The 19,980-nt window shown below is 38.6% G+C and overlaps 1 protein-coding gene across 4 annotated transcripts in view; it reads left to right on the forward strand.

Annotated features, from left to right (window-relative positions):
- Window positions 1-19,980, forward strand: part of ripor1 (RHO family interacting cell polarization regulator 1) — a 76,363-nt gene that overhangs the window by 42,478 nt on the left and 13,905 nt on the right. For all 4 annotated transcript variants that reach the window (XM_026927222.3, XM_026927221.3, XM_026927220.3 and 1 more), the window contains exons 2-11: window positions 1,601-1,724; window positions 3,637-3,789; window positions 5,496-5,574; window positions 6,090-6,113; window positions 6,633-6,686; window positions 12,839-12,988; window positions 14,688-14,751; window positions 14,973-15,016; window positions 15,732-15,857; window positions 19,501-19,649. In XM_026927222.3, the coding sequence (XP_026783023.3) occupies window positions 1,627-1,724; window positions 3,637-3,789; window positions 5,496-5,574; window positions 6,090-6,113; window positions 6,633-6,686; window positions 12,839-12,988; window positions 14,688-14,751; window positions 14,973-15,016; window positions 15,732-15,857; window positions 19,501-19,649 (941 nt within the window). In that variant the 5' untranslated portion in view covers window positions 1,601-1,626. The remainder of the gene's footprint in view (window positions 1-1,600; window positions 1,725-3,636; window positions 3,790-5,495; window positions 5,575-6,089; window positions 6,114-6,632; window positions 6,687-12,838; window positions 12,989-14,687; window positions 14,752-14,972; window positions 15,017-15,731; window positions 15,858-19,500; window positions 19,650-19,980) is intronic.

The following is a 19,980-nucleotide window of genomic DNA, read 5'->3' on the forward strand; positions in this document are numbered from 1 at the left end:
ATCTCTTTGTGTTTGTAGCTAAGCTCCTCTTGGCTATCTCAGCAGTAGTAGGGACTGATGTCATTGGAGGCTGTTGCATTAAATGTGGCACAATCACAGATGAGGCATTCTGTGGTGGGAAAATAGGGGGATGAAATAAAAGATGATTATTTGTCTAGGATGGTGGCTGTTGTTCTTGTGTGTACATCCTTGGGGTACAAAGTTCAGAGGCTTAACTCTAGTCAGGCATGGGGGCCGTGTCATAGGACCATGTCAGAGCTGTAAATTAACTATACATACAACTCCATTACAGTTAACTGTAAGGATATAATGATCAATGCTGAGTAACATATTGGACCAAGATGGGTCTGAAAGGCTGGATCAGTATTGGACCAGAGACTGGAGATGCCTCGATAGTATTAGTTTTTCTGCTTAAATTAAGAATGGATGATTTGGGTGATTTCATCTTGAAAATATGGGTTTGAGGCCATGAAGCAGGGGAATTCTCTGTAGAGCCAGGTTACACCCTGTCTGCTTATCAGCTCGGGCTCTTCTGAGCTTACATTGTTAATGCTATGCCAGTGTATTGTTTTAGGCTGGGTGAGTCCATGACTGTCTGGCTTTGGTACTTTTCCTGATTCAAGTCTTCCATGATGACTTTCTGCTTTGGAGTGTTTTGAGTGTTGCTTCTGTACTCACTGAGTGACTGAGGTGTCTTTTAAATGTCTCCAGATATAGGCCACTGATTAGATACAAAACAGACCAGGAAGCTAGTGACAGTTTATCTAGACTAGAAAAGACTGGACACAGTTAGCAGCAGTATTCAGTCCTGAAGGAAGAGATTTTGCATGGGTGGTGTCCAGGATGTTCCACAGTCATTCACATCGGCTCTGCACCCTCTTCCTGAGCTCCTCGTGGGCCATTGTTTCCAGGGTGGAAGTAGTGACCCATCATGCTCTCTCCAGCAATTCTCTCTCCACAGGAACAGGAACCACATAAAGCCTTTACTTAGCAACACAACAGAACCTTAAGAGCTCAGTCTGTGTTGGAGCGTCGTCAAGCAGCTTACACTTGTTTACATCCCGGGTTTGAGGAAGAGAATCTTCTGTTTTAATCTGACTCGCATAACTTGCCGACATGTTTATATAACATATTTTGTATGCTGTGTGTCAAAAAAGATGTTCAGTCCTAATTCCCTTTTAGGAGTTTTTTTTAAACTAACAAACTCTGAATTTTTGATGCCATTGTGGTAAAGAAAAATCTTTTTGGAAAAATGGAAGGGCATTTGTGTAGATGAAATGATAGTGAAGCACAGTAGAGGAGTGTTTTGGGTAATGTTGTGGAAATCACTCTGTGTGCTTTTAAACCATTTTGATTTTGAAGTGTCCCTGTTTGCCATGTAGGCTTTCTTCTGTTACTCTTTCAAAAAAAGATTTCCAAACTTTATTTCCAAGGACCACACGCACATAATAAGATTTAATAACTTTCATAAACATGTTACATCCTCATGCATCACATTTTTTACTGCTCATTAAAAAAAAAAATCTGTATCCACTCATTGATTGACCAGTGTACCTGCTAATGCCTTAACCCTCTCTTCTCATTTGCTTTGTGTCCACAGGGAGCCCCTCCAGATCAGTGTCCACCATGTCCCTGTCTGTGCGGCCTACGCGCCGGGTCCTTACCAGGTCCATCACTAGGAGCCAGTCCTTTGCCGGAGTCAACTCCCACGACAAGCTCTACAGGTCAGTCCACACATAAACACGCACATATATGTTTTGCATCAGGAATGTGAGAATGTATAATCCAAAAAGACAATGATTGTAGTAACAAGTATCTGGCAGTCCACCATGAGTCTGGGCTGGGACATTCTGTCATGGGTCTGCGCCAGGAAAGTCCACTATGGGTTTGACCTGGAACAGTCTACCACTGGATTTTGCCTGGGACAGTCCACCGAGGGTCTGGCCTTGGACAGTCCACCACAATTTTGGTCTGGAACAGTTTGATTAATGACCAAAAGATAAACGCTTAATGTCTAGTCTATGGATGGGCAAAAATGTGTTACTTGACAAAAATATGTTACTTGAAGACATTTTTCGTGATATGCAATGTTTATATCACAATATTTTTGCTTTCTTGTTCTAAAAAAATCATTTATCTAATAATGAACAGGAGAGGAAAACTCAAATATGCATTGTGCATAATTTATTCCAATATTAATATCAGATTCTCATATTGGTCAGGTGGTCATTTAGTTCAGTTTATGGGCACTGTGTTGCAGTATATAAAATTTCTAATTTGCTATTTTGTATTTATTAATTGGTTTTCAACCTAGTCTAACCTTTCCACTTTCAATCTACAATTTACAATTTCAGTTTGGTTGTTACTAATGCATGAACGTCAGTCATACACAGTGTTCCTTCAGCTGTTGTAACAAAAATAATTTTACTTAATGATTAATAAAGTATCTATAAATCCATCTGTTTACATGTAGCTATATGTATGTATGTATACACCTGCAGGTGAAAAGACACAATTCTTAACACACACTGAATGCAGTCACACTGTATAAGTTCCAGGTGTCTGTCATATGATTTATTTAGAGGTCACAGCTGACAGGATGTCCTTTCCAGCCTGTGTTTCCTCCAAAGAGAAGCATTCACCCCCAAAAGCTGGCCGCTTGAGTTTAGAATGCAAAGGAAATTGCCTTTCCTTTAGTATGGTGAGAAAGAGAGCGAGATGTTTTGAGAGATCTTATTTTCCAAACATACTCAAATGTCTGGTTTTCTTTAGATTAACCATATAGATTTTAGATTTTTTCTTTAGATTAACCATATTACATCATATAAGAGAAATAATGTCACTGCAATTCCCTGAAAAAAAAGCCTTTTTCTGCAAGTATAAGCTGTCTCTGGTGGAAGTTTTTTTTTTTTTTAACATTAGCCATTTTAACCAACTTTGGCTATGTTTGATGCAGTATGGATGCAGATGGCTTCTGTGCTTGCACACACATTCCATCCTGTTGAACTGATTGACTTTTGTTATTTTTCGATCTCTATATTACTTTGCATTCTATCACAAAAATTAAAAAATGGTGGAAATTTAGCCTTGCAGTACTTGTACCACTGCTAGCTGCTTAAATGCTTGGATTGTAATGCTGCATCATTTAGAAGTCATTTTGAAGAAGCGTATCTGGAAAGTGATAAGGAGTGAATGTCAATGAATGTAAATTCAGACAGTTTAAAATAACTCGTCTGTGTCTGACTGGATCCTTCGAATGAGATTTAAGCTAGACTTGTGGCTCTGCATTAACATGGAGTTTGTCATTTGAAACATGAGTAGCTTGATTGCTGCTTCACCAGATACAGAGAGCTTTGAGTAGTGACTTTATTATAAGTAACCAGATATTAAAATTTGGAATTTAACCCATCTTGAATGGATTATTTTGCATGTTTTGTAGAGTGGTGTTGATTTAAATTTCATTAGAGATTACCCATTAGTTACCCATGACGAAACTCATGACGAGCTAGGACTGAACCATGATCGAATCATGTTTGACAAGTCATATCTAAAGAAAAGTGGATAAAAGAGATTGTTTCCTAATAATTGTACTGCACTTGGTTGTATTAATAGAAGGAACGTGCGTGTGTGTTTCAGGACCCTCTCTGTGTTCCGCACCCCATCGTGTGCAAGAAAGTCTCCTTCTAGAGGAAGCAGGATGTTCACCCTCTCCGCCAAGTCACCTCCTCCGAAGGTCCCCCAGCCCGAGAGGCTGGATGAGGTGTATGAAGCTCTGAAAAGAGGACTCCAGTAAGTATACACACACACACAATCCTTTTAAAAGCAATGGCATTTAAAATCCAAATATTTTATAGAAGAAGGTTGGGGCATGGCACGTCCAAGGCGTGTACAGTGCAAGAGTGTTTAGCTAAAATTTATGAAGGTCCAGTTGCGTAAAATTCCTTGCTTACAAAGGTGCAGATAAGCAGGTATCATGACTGAATAGCAGTTACCTACTTGATTAGTTTATGGCTGGTAACTGCTATTCTCTTTTGAACGTGATCTGGGAAGAATAAATTCCTACTTCTCTGTCAATCTGTCTTTAATCAAACGTTTTTGTTGGCAGCTTTTTTTTAAACAAGCCATGTCACCAGTTCACTAATCAGGCCAGAGTGGGTAAATAAAATGCAAAGTCTATGAATGTCTTTGAAACCTCTCTCCTTTCTGACCTAATCTGGTCTCATGAGGTGCTTTCCATGAAATAATTTACATGAATGCATGCGATTAGATAAGCTGCAACAGAGGAGCTGCTGCAGAAGCTGACCTGGTTCATGTTTACAAAACTAGAGTCGCTGAGCTACAGCCACTTTTTCATATGCTTATTGGCTCTGCTGCAGTATTTTTTCAAGTACTCAGTTCAGTCTGTTGAAATACTTTGTGTGGGCCGTATCCGGACTGCTATCCATTAGACAGACGACCCCTGGAATAGGGAATTACAGTTTAGCACTAAACCTCAAATAATGTAAATAAGTTCTAGCTAACATAAACATCTTCTGGGGAATAAATAGTGATCAGTGGTACATGAAACACCTTTTGCAAAAAAGAGGCAGAAATTAAGTACTGCACACAAGCCACACAGCACACAAGCTTATGAGCTCTGAGAAACTAACTATTAATTGATATCGATAACCTAAACAGTTAATAGTACCCATCAAAAGCATATATTTATGCTGTTTCGCAGTAAAACGTTTCCATATACAGTACAAAACAAATGAACAGCCAGTTGCAATAATGAGAACTGATTTTTTTGGCGTCATTCACAAAAATATGTCTGGAGTATTTGAACAGTGATGTTTAAACCAGTCCAATTTTACTGTCAGTGCTTATACACCTTGGTTACTTTTTCCTGTACATGCTTAATCTCGTTTGAAACCAAGTCATCTAAACAGTCAAGTCTGGGAAAAGTACAGTCCTTTGTTATAGGGGCAGCTGTTCAGAATGTGTGCAGTTGTTTCTTTCTAAGGCCTGGATTGTAGAATACAATAGAGGATGTTTGACGGACACACACACAAAATCTTTCTTTATTTCGTAGCCTCAGGAAACACATTGAGATTACTTACGTATAGATGATAGAAATTAAACCATAGGAACATATATAAAAAAGTAAAAAAGAAAATATTAAGGAAAAAAACTGTACAGTTAAACACAACTGGATTAGGTGTAACACAAGTATCTCATTCCATGCAGGCACTAACTGTATTTTTATTCATGCATGAAAAATGCCTAAGATATGATAAAGAGTTGCTCACAGCACTTAGAGCAGCCTATAAAGAGCCATAAGGTGATCCAAGATCTTAATGATTTAGATTGCAATAAATATTCAGTGTATCTTATTATAGTTTAGCTGAGCTGCAGTAAAAAGTATTTCAGAGATTCGGTGATGCACTGAATGAAATACCAGTCACATAGCACGTCTGAGATGCACACACACACACTGCTGATTTCTGTGCTTCCAGGTCTTACCTGCAGGTCCATCAGATGGAGCTGGACAGCCTGAACCGTCAGATGAAGGAATCTAAGAGGAACTCGCGCCTGGTAAGAGAAAGTGTCTGACATCTTACAATATGCAATAATAATGTTAACATTAATGCAGCTTTTTAAACCAGCTGTGCACAGCAGCAATCACATGATTACAAAGTCACTTTCATACTCCGGGGAGCTTGTGTTTGACCAATCAGCAACTTTCAGCCTGATAAACTCCTCCCTGTTAGTTCCTGGTGCTCGCTCTAGATCAGCACAACTACAGCACAGGAACTAAAATGAGCTCTGGTTTCTCTAGTGGAAACATGCTTTTAAACAGGCTTAGAGATCCTGAAAATGTTCTGAAACTCTTCTTGCTCAGTTGGTGATGAAAAGCAATAACTGAGCATAAATAAAAACTCATGCCATGTGATCTAATGTAAATAAGTCAAGGGGATGCAAATCTAAATCCACAAGTACAAGGCTTTAATCAGAGCTATGGCATTAGGAGAAGTGTTTGAATATGGCTAATAATAGTGTCCTTTTGATTTTAATCTTTCCTTTCTCTCTTTATCTTTCTTTGCTTACAGGGATTTCTTTATGAACTGGACAAGGTGAGGGAGACACTGTCTTTTACTGCTACTACTTTTAAGGCATTTAGAGTTTAAGATATTTAACCTTCTCAGCTACAAAAACAAACCAAACATTGATATTTAATGAATTGTCCTAATTATACATGAACTGATTATTAGCAACAGGTCTGACTTGTATGTGATATTTGTTTGTCTATAGCCCATATAACATAAACCATGAAATAACTGGTGTAGAAATGTTTAATGGTACCTGACAGATTTTTACCACATTTCTGAAATGGGCGCACCTTCTTTGTGACAAAAGGGAGTTTAAACCTTCAATAATTACTTTTTTCTTTTCTAGTTTTTTTCCTTAATTAGATTTAAAAAAAAAAAGAGTGGAGTGCAACAGCCTGGAGAAAAACTTAGATTTGAAAGTTATTATTCTTATTTTTATACATACTACATTGGGGTTTTGGGACCCCAAACAAAGAAAAAAAAAATCTGTCAATCTCTTAGGGTGTGTTATGCAATGGTGACGTTAATGTCTATTTCCTGCAGCAAGTCAAGGTGATTGAGAGGTTCATGAGACGACTGGAGTTCCACCTCAGTAAGGTAAGCATGCTGTATATTTACAATACGAAAGCTTTATTTTGCTTATTAAATATGGAAAGTTGATATAAAGAAATAGCTAATTAAGAAATCTGATCTGTAGGGCTGTGTGTGTGTGTGTGTGTGCGTATGTATGTACATAAATGCATGTATGTGTGCGTGCGTGCATATCTCTGTTTAAACATAGACCATATCAACATCTTTGTTTAAGGGTTTATGTACAGAACTATGGTGAATGTGTGTTCTATACAGAACTAAAGTATGGAAAACAGTGGCTTGCCCAGAGGTGTATGCATGTGTGTGGCATACTATTTATATCCGTTAACTCAGTTGCCTTTGAATTTTTTAATAATTTAGTATTCTAATGTATTTGAATATTAATTAGAGTATAATTTTATACAGAATGAACATTAGTAGAAGTGTTTATCACAACTGTCAAAGAAAATTACAAGAAGGCAATATATAATTTATATATAATTCTGCTATCTACAATTCAGTGAAAGTGATCTTAACAATATAGTTTTATATTTGACGTTTGAATCAGTGAATCTCTGTGAAAGGAGAATCTCTCCTCTTACAATCAGAGGGTCAGTGTTTGAGTCAGTGAATCCTTCAGTCATGGCTGAGATTTTTCTCCTCTTTTTTGTTTAGAAGCTCAGTGAGTTCAGTGATTCCTATTTGGGCTCATTCAGTCAGAATTGGCAATCAGTGTATGCAGTAGTTTCAGTATATTCAGTAGTTTCAGTATATTCAGTATTAGTTTGTGTTGCTATGGCTGTGAAATAATTCTTTTTCTAAATACTTACAAGCATGTTATACAATAAAGATTATTAGCTATTTATGTTATGCTCAGTCTATTTGTATGTGGTCATACTGCACATTTGGCCAAAGCATGTAACAGAATGTAACATGCTTTGGCCAAAGAATCATTTAGAATCATTAAGAATCATTTAACTGAACAAATTCAAACGACTGAAGTGGCATAGCAGAAAAGTGTTTGTCTTATTGTTTGGATATTGCGAGTTCGAATCATGATGATGCCACAGCCATCTGTGGCCTGGAGTCCAGGGGAGAAAATTGGCCATGCTGTCTGGGTGGATCAACATACTCTCCTCCCCTGCCAATCACAATGACACTGGCCAGTCGTGGGCTTCTGTAAGCTCATGTATGCAGAAGAGGGCAGATAGCGCTTTCCTCTGAGTGTGTTACACTGCACTGTGCTGCAGCATAAACAGCAGTTTGAAAAGATGCAGTTGGCTGGCTTCACATGTCTCACTAGCTTTCACCCTTGGCAGCTGTCGTATGAAATGGAAAAGCTGGCTAGTGGGTGGGAACTGGCCAAGTACATGGAGACACACGCAAAGACACACATCTGTTTATGTGCAGATGAAGCAAATCAGGAAGTATGTCTGGCAGCAAATGGGCACAAATGGAGACACACACAAACACACTGATACGGGTCAGAGACAGGGGCCATCCTCCAGCAGAGCTCTCCCTCTCACTGAGCAGTCATACTCTAATTTCACAGGCCAGAGGACACCAGGACATCTGCTGCACAGGAAGTGGCCTTTATCCTCACTTCCTCTTCCTTCTCTCTTGTTGCAGCTTTGTTTGATGTGTGATTGGTTTATGAGCACTTCGCAGCACTAGGAGTAAATATTATATATTCATGACATCCATATGTACACACCCTTTATATGGATGTGTAGAAATAGAGAAACATTCTTAATTAGCTGTCTGTACACTGCTTTTTAAAATGATTGCAGAGCTGTTGCAAGATATATACTAAAAGATTCTGCGTGTGTATAGGAGAATGCTGCATATAAGTGATGTTGATGGACCGGATACATGTTTCCCTTCGCTAGCGAAAGTATATATTTGAGAGGATTCCAGCTGTGAATGTTATAAACCAGACTGCGCATTCACCTCCAGAACACTTAGTACACTACTCTAAACACCTCCAGATGATGAGTGTTTGTGTGTGTATGTAAGAAGAGAGAGTGAGGCCTCTCTCTATCTCTCAGTGCAGTAAAACTTTCAAGCCTACGCAGCCTGTCTGCCCTTCCTGCTCTTTCCTTGCCCGGGGAAACTGGCATCTCTTGAGCCTGTTCCACATGTTGGTTTCCGTTTATGAACATATGTATCCCTTATTGGGAATCGTTGCTTACTTCTGTGTACGAGTGCGTACGGAGTGTTTGTCTCTGGTAATCCTCTGGATTGTTTCTGCACCCTGAATGTGTGCACATGCACGTGTCCACTCCCCTCCTAAGCTCTGTGTGTGTCTGTATCTTTAATCTCACCCTCTCACAATACCAATCATGCGAGAGTCTTATCAGAACTGCTTCATATAGTAACTTTTTAATGGCCTTTTATTCCTGGCATGACCTTGTAGAATGGAATTTCTGCAAAATCTGCTACTTGGAAGTGCATTTGAAGAAAAACTGCTTAGCGACTGGGCATTGTTGAATAATACATAAGTGTTTTCGAAAAAATAAACTCATTACACTGAATGAAAAAAAAAACTGACAAAAGACTTTGTGTTTCAGTCTTTTTTTGCTAACAGCTCGCTAATCTGTTTTCCTCCATGTAAAAAAAAAAAAAGCTAAACAGTGTAGAGGGTCTCAGTTTGGTTTTACTATTCGCACTATGAAAAACAGGATAAATCTTCTTACATTTGTGATTGATTCATAGTCTGGAAACTCAGATTTATAGAAAAGTTTGATAAGCTTAGGATACAGCTTGAGTGGTTTAAAAACAGAAGGGACTTTGCACATGTGCAAGATTATGACTGATCGTAATATAGGTGTGTGTGTGTATGTTTGTGTGTGTTAGGGGTGGGGTTGCTCAGGGGTGGGAGTTAGCTCGTTGTGAGGATCCTATAATGACACGAATACATGATCATTTGTAGGTTGTGAAAATATTGCCTTGTCCTAACAAAAAGGTGTGCTATAGATACAAATGCAGCTTTAATTTGTAAAACTAAATAAGTTACTTTTTGTTGCCAAGGTTAAGGGTATAGGGATATGTGTAAGGTTAGTATTAGCTTAGCTACAGTAATAGACTAAATCAGAAACTCAACCAGAACACTCGTAATATAATGCTGAAATGATGTTTGGGGCTGTAATGTCTCATGTATCCAAGTTCATAACCTTAGTACCTTACTAGATTCAGTTAAATCTTCATAAATCATCTATTGAACTAAGTCTGTGTTTTGCTTTATTTAAAATTAACCTTTTTCTGCTGCCAGCTCTCTCTTGCTTGTATGCACAACCAACAAGTTTGACAACCTTCCAAAATCTACGCAACACAGATACAAGAAATTCAATGTTGTTTTTTTTTAAATAACTTAAAGTAACTAGATATTAAGTTAATGCTGAACACATGTACAGTCATGGAAAAACAGCTGTGCTAATATAGAAGTTATGCTAATATAAAAAAATGACATTAGTAGCCTCTAGTTTCTGGTATAAAGAGGTACACGGTATCTCAGAATTTTGATATTCAATCACAAATTCACTTTTCCAAGGAATACCTTTGTTAAATAACTTGGGTAATACTGTTGTATAGTTACAGGGCAGCTGGTGTTATCCACCCAGAAATAAGATTTTTGTTGCGACATTACTCTCATTTGGTCTATACAGGTGGCCATGTTTTTATATCTTAGTTATATAGGAATATTTGACAGTTTTGAAAACTGCAGCTTTTATGTAAAAACTGAAACTGAGATTAAGGTTTGGGTTAGATTTAGGTGTAGCATAACATTAATTAGCTATGTTAATTAGCTATGTCAGTGGAAGGTCCTCAGAAGGATAGTGAGGTGTGTGTGTATGTGTGTGCGCACGCATGTGTGTGCATGTGTGTGTAATGTTTACTGTCCTAAATGAAGAGGAGACTGAAAGGCTGCTGCCTCACCCTCTTGTATAAAAACTGCTGGCTGAGGAAACCCACATGTGACCTGATACCCACCCCCACACACACACACACACACACACACACACACACACACACACACAAATCCATGCATTTATGCTTCCTTTTTTATTTATAATGGTTCGCCATCAACTGTAAGTTCCACAGCTGTTCTGTTTAAAAGCGGTGACTTGAAAGATAAGATTAAGGCTCTTATTGCTGTTACTGAATGAAATAATCTTACTAGAACACACTATTCCGATGAGCAGAACACACACTTCAGCCTGACCTATAAAGTGCATCCAGATCAACTAGAGTTAGTGCTTGGTTGCTATAATGCTTGTGTCTGTAGATCAGTGACATGAGGGTGTGTGCTGACTATTTGAGGAGTTTCCTGTTTGGGTCACTGGCTTGTGGTGCCAAAGACACTCCAAACAGATCAATAAAGCATTAATTATGTATATCAGGGATAATAAAATCGATAATATAAAGGCCTAATAAAATTACTGATAAATACTGATTGTGTTTGTGTTTGTGTGTGTGTTTGAGAGAGGCCCTGAGAGGATTTGCACACATTTTTGTACTTTAATCAGGTTAATCACCATCTGTATTCGAACTGCAGTGCAATCATTCTTTATTCTGTTAGCGTTCACACATGCATGCACACTCTCATCACTGGTCCTCATAAAGTCAAATGAAGATTACTTACAGGGGTGGAAAGTATTAACTTCCTCATGCTACATTTTCAGTGTAACTGCCTTTTTGAGATTCATTTAGTCATCATATTTTTCCTTGAATTTATTTAAAATCGTCAACAGATCAAAGAGGATAAATGTAAAAGATTCAGTTATGTTAGTGTCCCACTAGAAAACTGCTAACTTACTTTTTTAGGTAACAGGTGTGTCCAGATGCATAGGAGGCAAGCAGTCACTTTTTATGTTCTATTATAAACAGATCTAGTTAAGGGACAGTGATCTGCATGTGACTTACATTCATATACTGTGTATATTCATTCATATTGGCTTGCAAAGTGTTTCACTGCCTGCACAAGCTTAGCATCGGTCTCAGAGTTGGCATATCTGGCCATGTGACCTTTCATCTTAAACACAGATCAATATTCAAAAGTTATGGATGTGACATTTTTGAGTCATGAATGTGACATTTGAAACAATCCTACATAGACTGTAGAAATCACATGCTTATGTGGTTAGTTGCTGTAAGAAAAACTGAAAGAGGAATTAAGAACAAAATTCAACAGTGGAATATGGACTTGGGTGGCCATTTGAAATTTAAAACAACTTTAAAACAGCATTTTAATGCATATGTATTGTTGGCATTTGCATGGAATTGCCGTTAAGTGTTATTTTAAGCTCAGGATAATATGGAAATTGGCATCATTACTAGTTCATTCCTAGCACATTATCACTAGCTATCTTACAGTAATCCTTATATTTTAGGATGTCGACTTTGGCGTAATATTGTAATAATATTATTATATTGTCTGACATGATGACCCATATTGTTTGAATATGTAAGTTGAATAATTGCTAACATTGGCTAAACTTGAGGCCAAACATGATCCACATGATCTACATGGCTAACAAGCAGAAGTTTCTTTTCACTTTGATTTAAACCCTTAGCTTTCGCTGTAATATGCTTGTGCCAGGGTGGAAAAATTTAGTATTGGTGTAATACTGGCTAAAACACATTCATCTTTTTATTCTCAGTAAAGTAACATAAAAAACATATACAAACACGTGTAGTAATCAGCTCCAGAGCTCTGTTTTTCCAACTGTAAGGTAAACTATTTTAGCACTTTTTTTATCCATGATAGGAGGTTGTTTTTGGCACTCGTAACTAAATTAATAGACTAAAAGACTAAAAGAATTTGTTTGTTAATGTTTGACTGGTGCTGGATATTTTTGGACATATGGATAAGGATATGTTGACAAAGTAAATGTGTTTATTTTTTTCATATTTGAAGATTCATTTTAGATATTTTAGGTACTCACTACCAGCATATATCCTATATCAAGAAAAAATAACTTTACTAAAGTAGTTTTTCAGCAAACAGTTTGTGTAAATTTTAACTGTGTTAATCCTTTTATCAGGACTGTTACTTATGCTTACGTAATTCATCACTACAGTAGCAGTACTGAATTTATAGTTATATCTGTAAGGCTGTATAAATCCACACACGCAACTGCTGATGCCAGTCAGTATTCCTTGTGTTTGTATGTGTGCAGATTGACGAGCTGTATGAAGCGTATTGTATGCAGCGAAGACTGCGGGATGGAGCCAATAAGATGGTAAAGGCGTACACGGCTTCACCGGGTAGCCGAGAAGCCAGAGAGAGTCTGTCAGAGGCCAACAAGGGCTTCAAAGAATACACAGAGGTGAGTGAAATTCTGTCATTAGTAATGTAATGTAGAGGTTACTGTCAAGTGTAGTCTGGTGTAGCTGTGGCTTGGTTAGAATCTAAATTTCTCCCTCATGCTTAATAGCTGATAACAGCGTAATGATTACATGAGGATTGAACTGAATTGAATTGGACATAGTGCTAATGTAGTTACAGAATTGCTCCCTGTAGTCTGCCTGTAGCTATGTGTGGTTTGTCAGCCCCCTCTACTGCATCTGTAAGTGAAAAGGGACCAACATTAGACCACTTCTGAAAAGATATTATTTGGGTTGTCCTTAGCACAACAGTGACAGTGACATGTAACTGCTGCTTTATTAGACAAAACCGCCCTGTTCACTTTGTAGGTCTGCAGTTAGAGGCTGTACCTAATTTATTTCTGAGCCCAGTGTGCATTAATCATCCTCTAGCCTTCAGCAGGGGTGTCTTGGCTGGATGGTTTTAGTTTTGTATTTCTGGATTGTTTCTCAACCTAGCAATGTTTTTCAATGTTTTTCAAAAGCCTGCCAACACAGCTGTTCCTAATACACTCTTACCTGCGCCACACACTGTGTCAGTGTCACTGCTGTGCTGATAATGATCCAAAACCCAATTAATATCTGGCTCCTGATGGTGGAGCCTTTCCACTGATAGGCTGAACTATCACTGGAAATGGTATCAGGGCAATCAGGGCATCTCTCGCAATGCCGGAAGTGTCCTCCTCAACCGCTCTGAGGTCAGTTGAGAACTGATCCTGACTGTTGATTAGACAGTCTTGGAATGCATGATTTTCCACATTGTAGGCTATAATCTTCCACCACATTGTCAGGCCATCCCTGTTTCCATACTGAGTTCTGAAACTGAGGTCAGGACCTCAGTGTCCTCAGTTATGACCATAACAGTAGGAGGAGCTGATATACCAATGAATGTACAGTGGGACCCAATAATCTGAGACCGCTAGTGGAAATGCTTCTATTTTGCATTCTTTTTTAATTTAATACAACAATTTTCATTACAAATTATATGACTGACAACAACTTGAGTGAGTTGTAGAATCTTTGAAATATTTACATGAATTTCTAGTATTTGGTTTGTCTCCTTATTACTTTAATGACAGTGTGTACTCGAGCTGACATGGACTTCACAAGTTTGTGTAAAACCTTATGATCTACTTTAGATCAAATCCATCGGAGTGTCGTCTGAACACATGCTTCAATAGAAGAGATTGAGGATGAGGAAAATCTGACCTTTTTGTACAAAGCAGTTAACATGGTCAATATCACAAATTTGCTTACATTTAAATAGGGACCTAGAAATATTGCAGAATCTTGAATATTAAATATTCAAGATATGGAGCATTTACTTTCTTTGTTTTAAATATTTCAAAATTCTAATTTAGTCTAATTTAATTTTATTCTAAGATTTTCAGTGTGGTCTCAGACTTTTGCACCCCACTGTATAAACTTGTTAAGCATACACAATGTACTGTATAATCTTTATATAGTATTCATGAGTAAGGGGGAGAAATGCTCACTAATTCACTTCTGAATATTAGGAGCAGGTTGAAAACCTTTACTAACCTCCTTTTGTTTGTCTCCAGTTTTCTCCCTTTTTCTGCCTCGTTGCATCTCTGTCTTGCCAAATGTTGTTTGTTTTTTTTAAATCTCTTGAATTCTATCTCTGTAAACGTGCCTCTACAGAACATGTGCATGCTGGAGAATGAGATGGAAAATCAGCTTGGAGAGTTCCACGTCAAAATGAAAGGTATGACAGGTTTATTTATTTATTTATTTATTTATTTATTTATTGTCTTTTCTTGTTAGGACTTAGACTAGAATAGCTACCCATCCTTTTATATAGACTATGTAACTATTACTTAATGAGTCTTTTGATTTTTCTTTGACAAGACTGTATGCAAAATCTGCATTTAAGCAACACATTCATAAGCTACATGATGGTATGTATTCAACTTGTCACTGTTGCAGGTCTGGCTGGCTTTGCGCGCCTCTGTGCTGGAGACCAGTATGAGGTTAGCTTTTGTTTCTTTCTTACGCTTTCCTTCTTCTCTTTCTTGTTTTTATTTCTTGATATTCTTTCTTTTTATGGTCTCTTTGCTCTGTCTGTTATCTTAGTATGCACCTTATTGTTTGTCTTGTGCTTGGACTGGTGAGAGGTAAAGATATATAGAGAGTAAGAGAGAGAGAGAGAGAGAGAGAGAGAGAGAGAAATGGTAATGTATGCATGATCTCAGTGGGCTGTTTCTTTGTGCATGGCCTGAAGAGCCTTTTATTTCTGGAGGATGAGGCGGTGCTGCAACATCAGTGTCTACCTCTGTGTGATTAAAATGCACATGGTTTGGGATTGACAAACCTTGATTGATGAGCTCATCGACTGAGTGAGTCAGCATGGCGGTCTGTTTAGTATGACAGCATGTGAGTCAGAGGAGAGGGAGGAAGAATAGCAAGACTCGGACAGATGGAGTGATGGAAGACAGAGGTGGGAGGCTGTTATTTGAAGAGGTAAGACTTCTCTGTCCATCTGGCAGTGGGTAAAAGACGACATACCCACACAAACTCAGGCCTCATGATGAGGAGATAAGACAGACTCATCAGTCCACAGCACTGTTTGTTGTTTTTTAACCATTCTTTCTATACAGTGTGGTTTTCAAAGACATATCAGCATAGATGTGTGTGTGTGTGTGTGTGTGTGTAAAGCTGTGTTTCATTTGCGTCTGTCCCACCCAGATCTTTATGAGATATGGCCGACAGCGCTGGAAGTTGCGGGGTCGGATTGAGATCAACGGAAAGCAAGTGTGGGACAGTGAGGAGATGGTCTTCCTCCCCCTTATCACTGAGTTCCTTTCAATAAAGGTACAATCTGTCCATATACCTTCAACATTCTATCTTATTGGCACACACACGACTGAGGCTAAAAATGGGGACATAGGTTAAAAATGATCTGTAAAAATTCATGAAGCCTCTGCTGGTGGAAATAACACGACTGAGCCTCTTCCTGCGATATCTAATATGGTTGGAAACTTGGATCTTGCATACTACTCCATGAAGAACATTTCAGGTTCCTCTACATGTACCCAAACATATTAGACATTACAGTAAGAGACTTTCAGTAGATTTTTAAGGTTTCCATTAGGGCGCATTTAGATGATCAGCATGTTGAACTTTGTTCACTGCTTTATGTAGGGGCACTGTACGAATGATGAGTGTTTTACCGTGAGACTGAATTGGTGCTACATCATCAAGATGCATTTGAAAACATAGATCATTCGTAAGGCTATTTCAATGTTTCTAAATCCAGCATTTATCTAAAAAGATTCTGGCTTTGGTCATCCTTTGGAGAAGACTGGAGAAAACACACAGTCTTGCTACATCACATATGGGGGCTCGTCTTATTGGTTGTGAATTTAAATGAATTGGTAAGGCATCAAATCCAAGCTATCTCCATAGAGAAATGATTGCTTTGACGGCGCAAAGAGATTTTGCCACTGATCATCTGTAGACAACCATATGGTTAAACTCCGGAGACTGAGATGGCCATTGTAGAACAGTGTAACCTCCCTACAGAGGCAACTAGAGTCTTTTTTCCGCAGTAGTGGTGAACATTTACCATGGCCACATTGTGCAGCTCTGTGTCAGCCTGGACTTTCCCTTTTTTCATTTGTTGTTGCTAAATTAGAGCTACAGTGACATCCAATGATCTATGGGTGAGCAAAATAATGTAGCATATAACTTTTTTCCCAACCAATCAGAGTGCTCAACAGTATTTTTTGAGTATGAATATTTGGCAATGGCATCCAGTGACTTAATGATACACTTCTTCTCTGATTGCTGCCTATTGATATCTTGATTATAACCATATTATGCCATTGTTTACCTGACTGGAATTCAACTGAAATAGTTAGGGAGCTTCTTATAAGATGAATAGCACAGTTTACCTTAATTGATCAGCAGTGTAGAGGCATGCTTTTCGTCGGAACGGCCAGATGATTAAATTAATGGTCACTGTTCAGAGCGAAACCAAACTATTTACTTAAGAATGCTGCATCTTGATGGTGAACATGTACTAACTGTTTGATCCTTCTTATTGCTCTTGTACTTTACTATCCATCCAAATGCTAATTCATTCAAGTGTTTGTCTGTGATACCGTTACCAGGCATTTTTACTGAGCAACAAACAGTTACGTAGATCCAGCCACCCAATACTTGTGTCATTATGTCACATCTGATTTTTAACTGCTTATTTTTTTTTATATTCATTGCCTGCCTTGTTTAGATCAACAGCAATCTCTCTTTTGTGTTGAAACAACAGTGTTGTTTTGTTTTCAGTGTTGTTTCCCATGATGATGGATTGATGATGAAGGGATTTAGCTTCATATTTGTATGGAAATGGAAATGTTCTTTGGGGTGCCTTATTTTTTTAAAGAGAAATATCTTTTTAAAATAATAAGAATGATTTTGTTAGAGAAAAGGTAAATAGTGGGGGGTATGGTGGCTTAGTGATTAGCACGTTGGCCTCGCACCTCCTGGTTTGGTGGCTTGATTCCCGCCTCCGCCCTGTGTGTGTGGAGTTTGCATGTTCTCCCCGTGCTTCAGTGGTTTCCTCTGGGTAATCCGGTTTCCTCCCCCTGTCCAAAGACATGCTTTGTAGACTGATTGGCATCTCTAAACTGTCTAGAGTGTGTGAGTGTGTGTGAGATTGTGCCCTGCAATGGATTGGCACCCTGTCCACGGTGTCCCCTGCCTTGTGCCCTGAGTCCCCTGGGATTGGCTCCAGGCTCACTGCGACCCTGTGTAGGATAAGCAGTACAGAAAATGGATGGATGGAAGGTAAATAGTTTCCACAATTGTTGGAAAATTTAAATTACTCTAGGCAGGAAATGTATTTAATCCAATCACTTTTACTCATTACCTGGGGTTAACTGTAGAATCAATCTGTCTCTCTCTCTCTCTCTCTCTCTCTCTCTCTCGCACGCTCTATTGCTCTCTTTTCTCCTGTTTTCCCACTCATTCCACACACACACACACACACACACACATACTGCAGAGTCACATCTGTCTGTAAAATGTTGCAGCAGCCCAGTGTGAGCAGCTGGACTTTCACTTGTTTTTCTTCTTCAGTGGTTGCATGACCCACATGGGAAAGGAGCTCAAAGTTCCCCAGATCCTCCAGAGAGAGAGAGAGAGAGAGAGAGAGAGAGAGAGAGAGAGAGAGAGAGAGTGAGACAGAGAGAGAAAGAAAGAGAGGAAGAAGCAGAGCAATCTGCAGTGGATAGGAAGGGGAGGACTTAGCAGAAGGGATATTAAAAGCTGTAGAGAAGGAATGAAAAAAATGCAGCCGATGTTTATTCAAGCCGTTTCTAGACAGGCCCAAAGTTTCTCATCTCACATGACTCTACAGGAGATGATAAGGGCATTTTCACAGCTGCTCTATTTGAATTAGTTATCTCAAATTCTGTTGTGTCTGCCTCCTTACTCCCATTCATTTGGGCAGGTTCAAACACCACATTCCTACCTGCGTGCACACCAAATCATCCGTCAAAACCACGATACGGTCTCAGCAAGCTGCCAAGCGTTTTGTTGCCATTTAATTCAGGTGTGAAAGAAATCGGATGAGACCCAGGTTTCTGAGATCTAAATCATTATTTTAATGTATCATAATATCAATAATCATATTGTTTTATAGCCCAGTCCAAACTGGAGCAGTGATTAGGAGGAAGAGAGAGAATAAGAGAGAGAATAAGAGGGAGAGATGATTGCTTAGGATTTGAACTGATGGGCACATGAACCAGCTTATGCCCCAGGTGGAAGGTAGCGTAGCTTTTCCTTGTCACCAGAATGCAGTTCTGGCTAAAATCTAATTTCTCCCTGCTCCCTTCACACCCTGGTTCCATTTGGTATTGTGAACCTTATCCACCGACTGGGGCAGTTCAGTTCAGTTCAGGACATTTTAACAATTATAGAATTATACACAAATTTACTATTTAGTATTGTAATATATGTTATCTAATTTACTATTTATACACAGATGGGTAGCAGAGGGGAAAAAAACAATGTGAATTGTCTAAGTCTTTTTAACCATACTGACGTGATGAACATCCTTTCAAAAGATCCTCTCAATTAGTGTTTTGATGGTGGTGGAGCGCACTGTCTAACACATTGGACCAAAATGTCCCACTGTGAGCCCCCATGTACTGTGGATGGTGGACATTGTCATGACGCCTTTGCATTGACTTTGTATAGCGTGCGCTGAGTATTTAGTAAACACTGTGGGACTGTAACATAGTCCTTGAAACTCAAATCAGGACTTTTTGGTTGCAATGCACATCTGAAACTCTAAATCTTTAGATACCTGATGATGATGCCATCTCAAAATCGTGGTAGCTTTGGGCAGTTTGTGCAGTGTATCCAGTAACCCAGTCTGTCTGTGTGATGGTGTGATGGTGTGATTGGTGTCCCCAGTAGATAACAACTGAATAACACATATTTTCTTGCCCAGGTGACTGAGCTGAAGAGTCTGGCCAATCATGTGGTGGTGGGAAATGTCTCATGTGAGACCAAAGACCTGTTTGCTGCCCTGCCACAGACCGTGGCTGTGGACATCAATGACCTGGGAACCATCAAACTGAGCCTTGAAGTTACATGGAAGTATGTATACCTTGTGATATCATAGGAGTTCTTGCAACAAAAAAAAGTTATGTGACTAACAAAACAAAACCAAAAAAAGGCTTACAGAGCCAGAAACCTACAGCTTTCATTGCACACATTGTTAGAATTTTTGTTGAAATACCTTTTTTGATCATTTAATTTAATTGGACATCTAAGAAAATTCTATCAAAAACACATCTAAACTATAAAATCCATCTAAACTTTAGTTGAAGTGTTCGAGATTTTCTTACCTTCATATTTTCTCAAGAAAAATTTGTATCAAGGAAGTAATGGATGTTTTGGTCATTTAAAAATATTAATCTAAAGGGGA

The sequence above is a fragment of the Pangasianodon hypophthalmus genome, chromosome 6, assembly GCF_027358585.1.
Source record: "Pangasianodon hypophthalmus isolate fPanHyp1 chromosome 6, fPanHyp1.pri, whole genome shotgun sequence".
In the NCBI taxonomy this organism is placed as follows: domain Eukaryota; kingdom Metazoa; phylum Chordata; class Actinopteri; order Siluriformes; family Pangasiidae; genus Pangasianodon; species Pangasianodon hypophthalmus.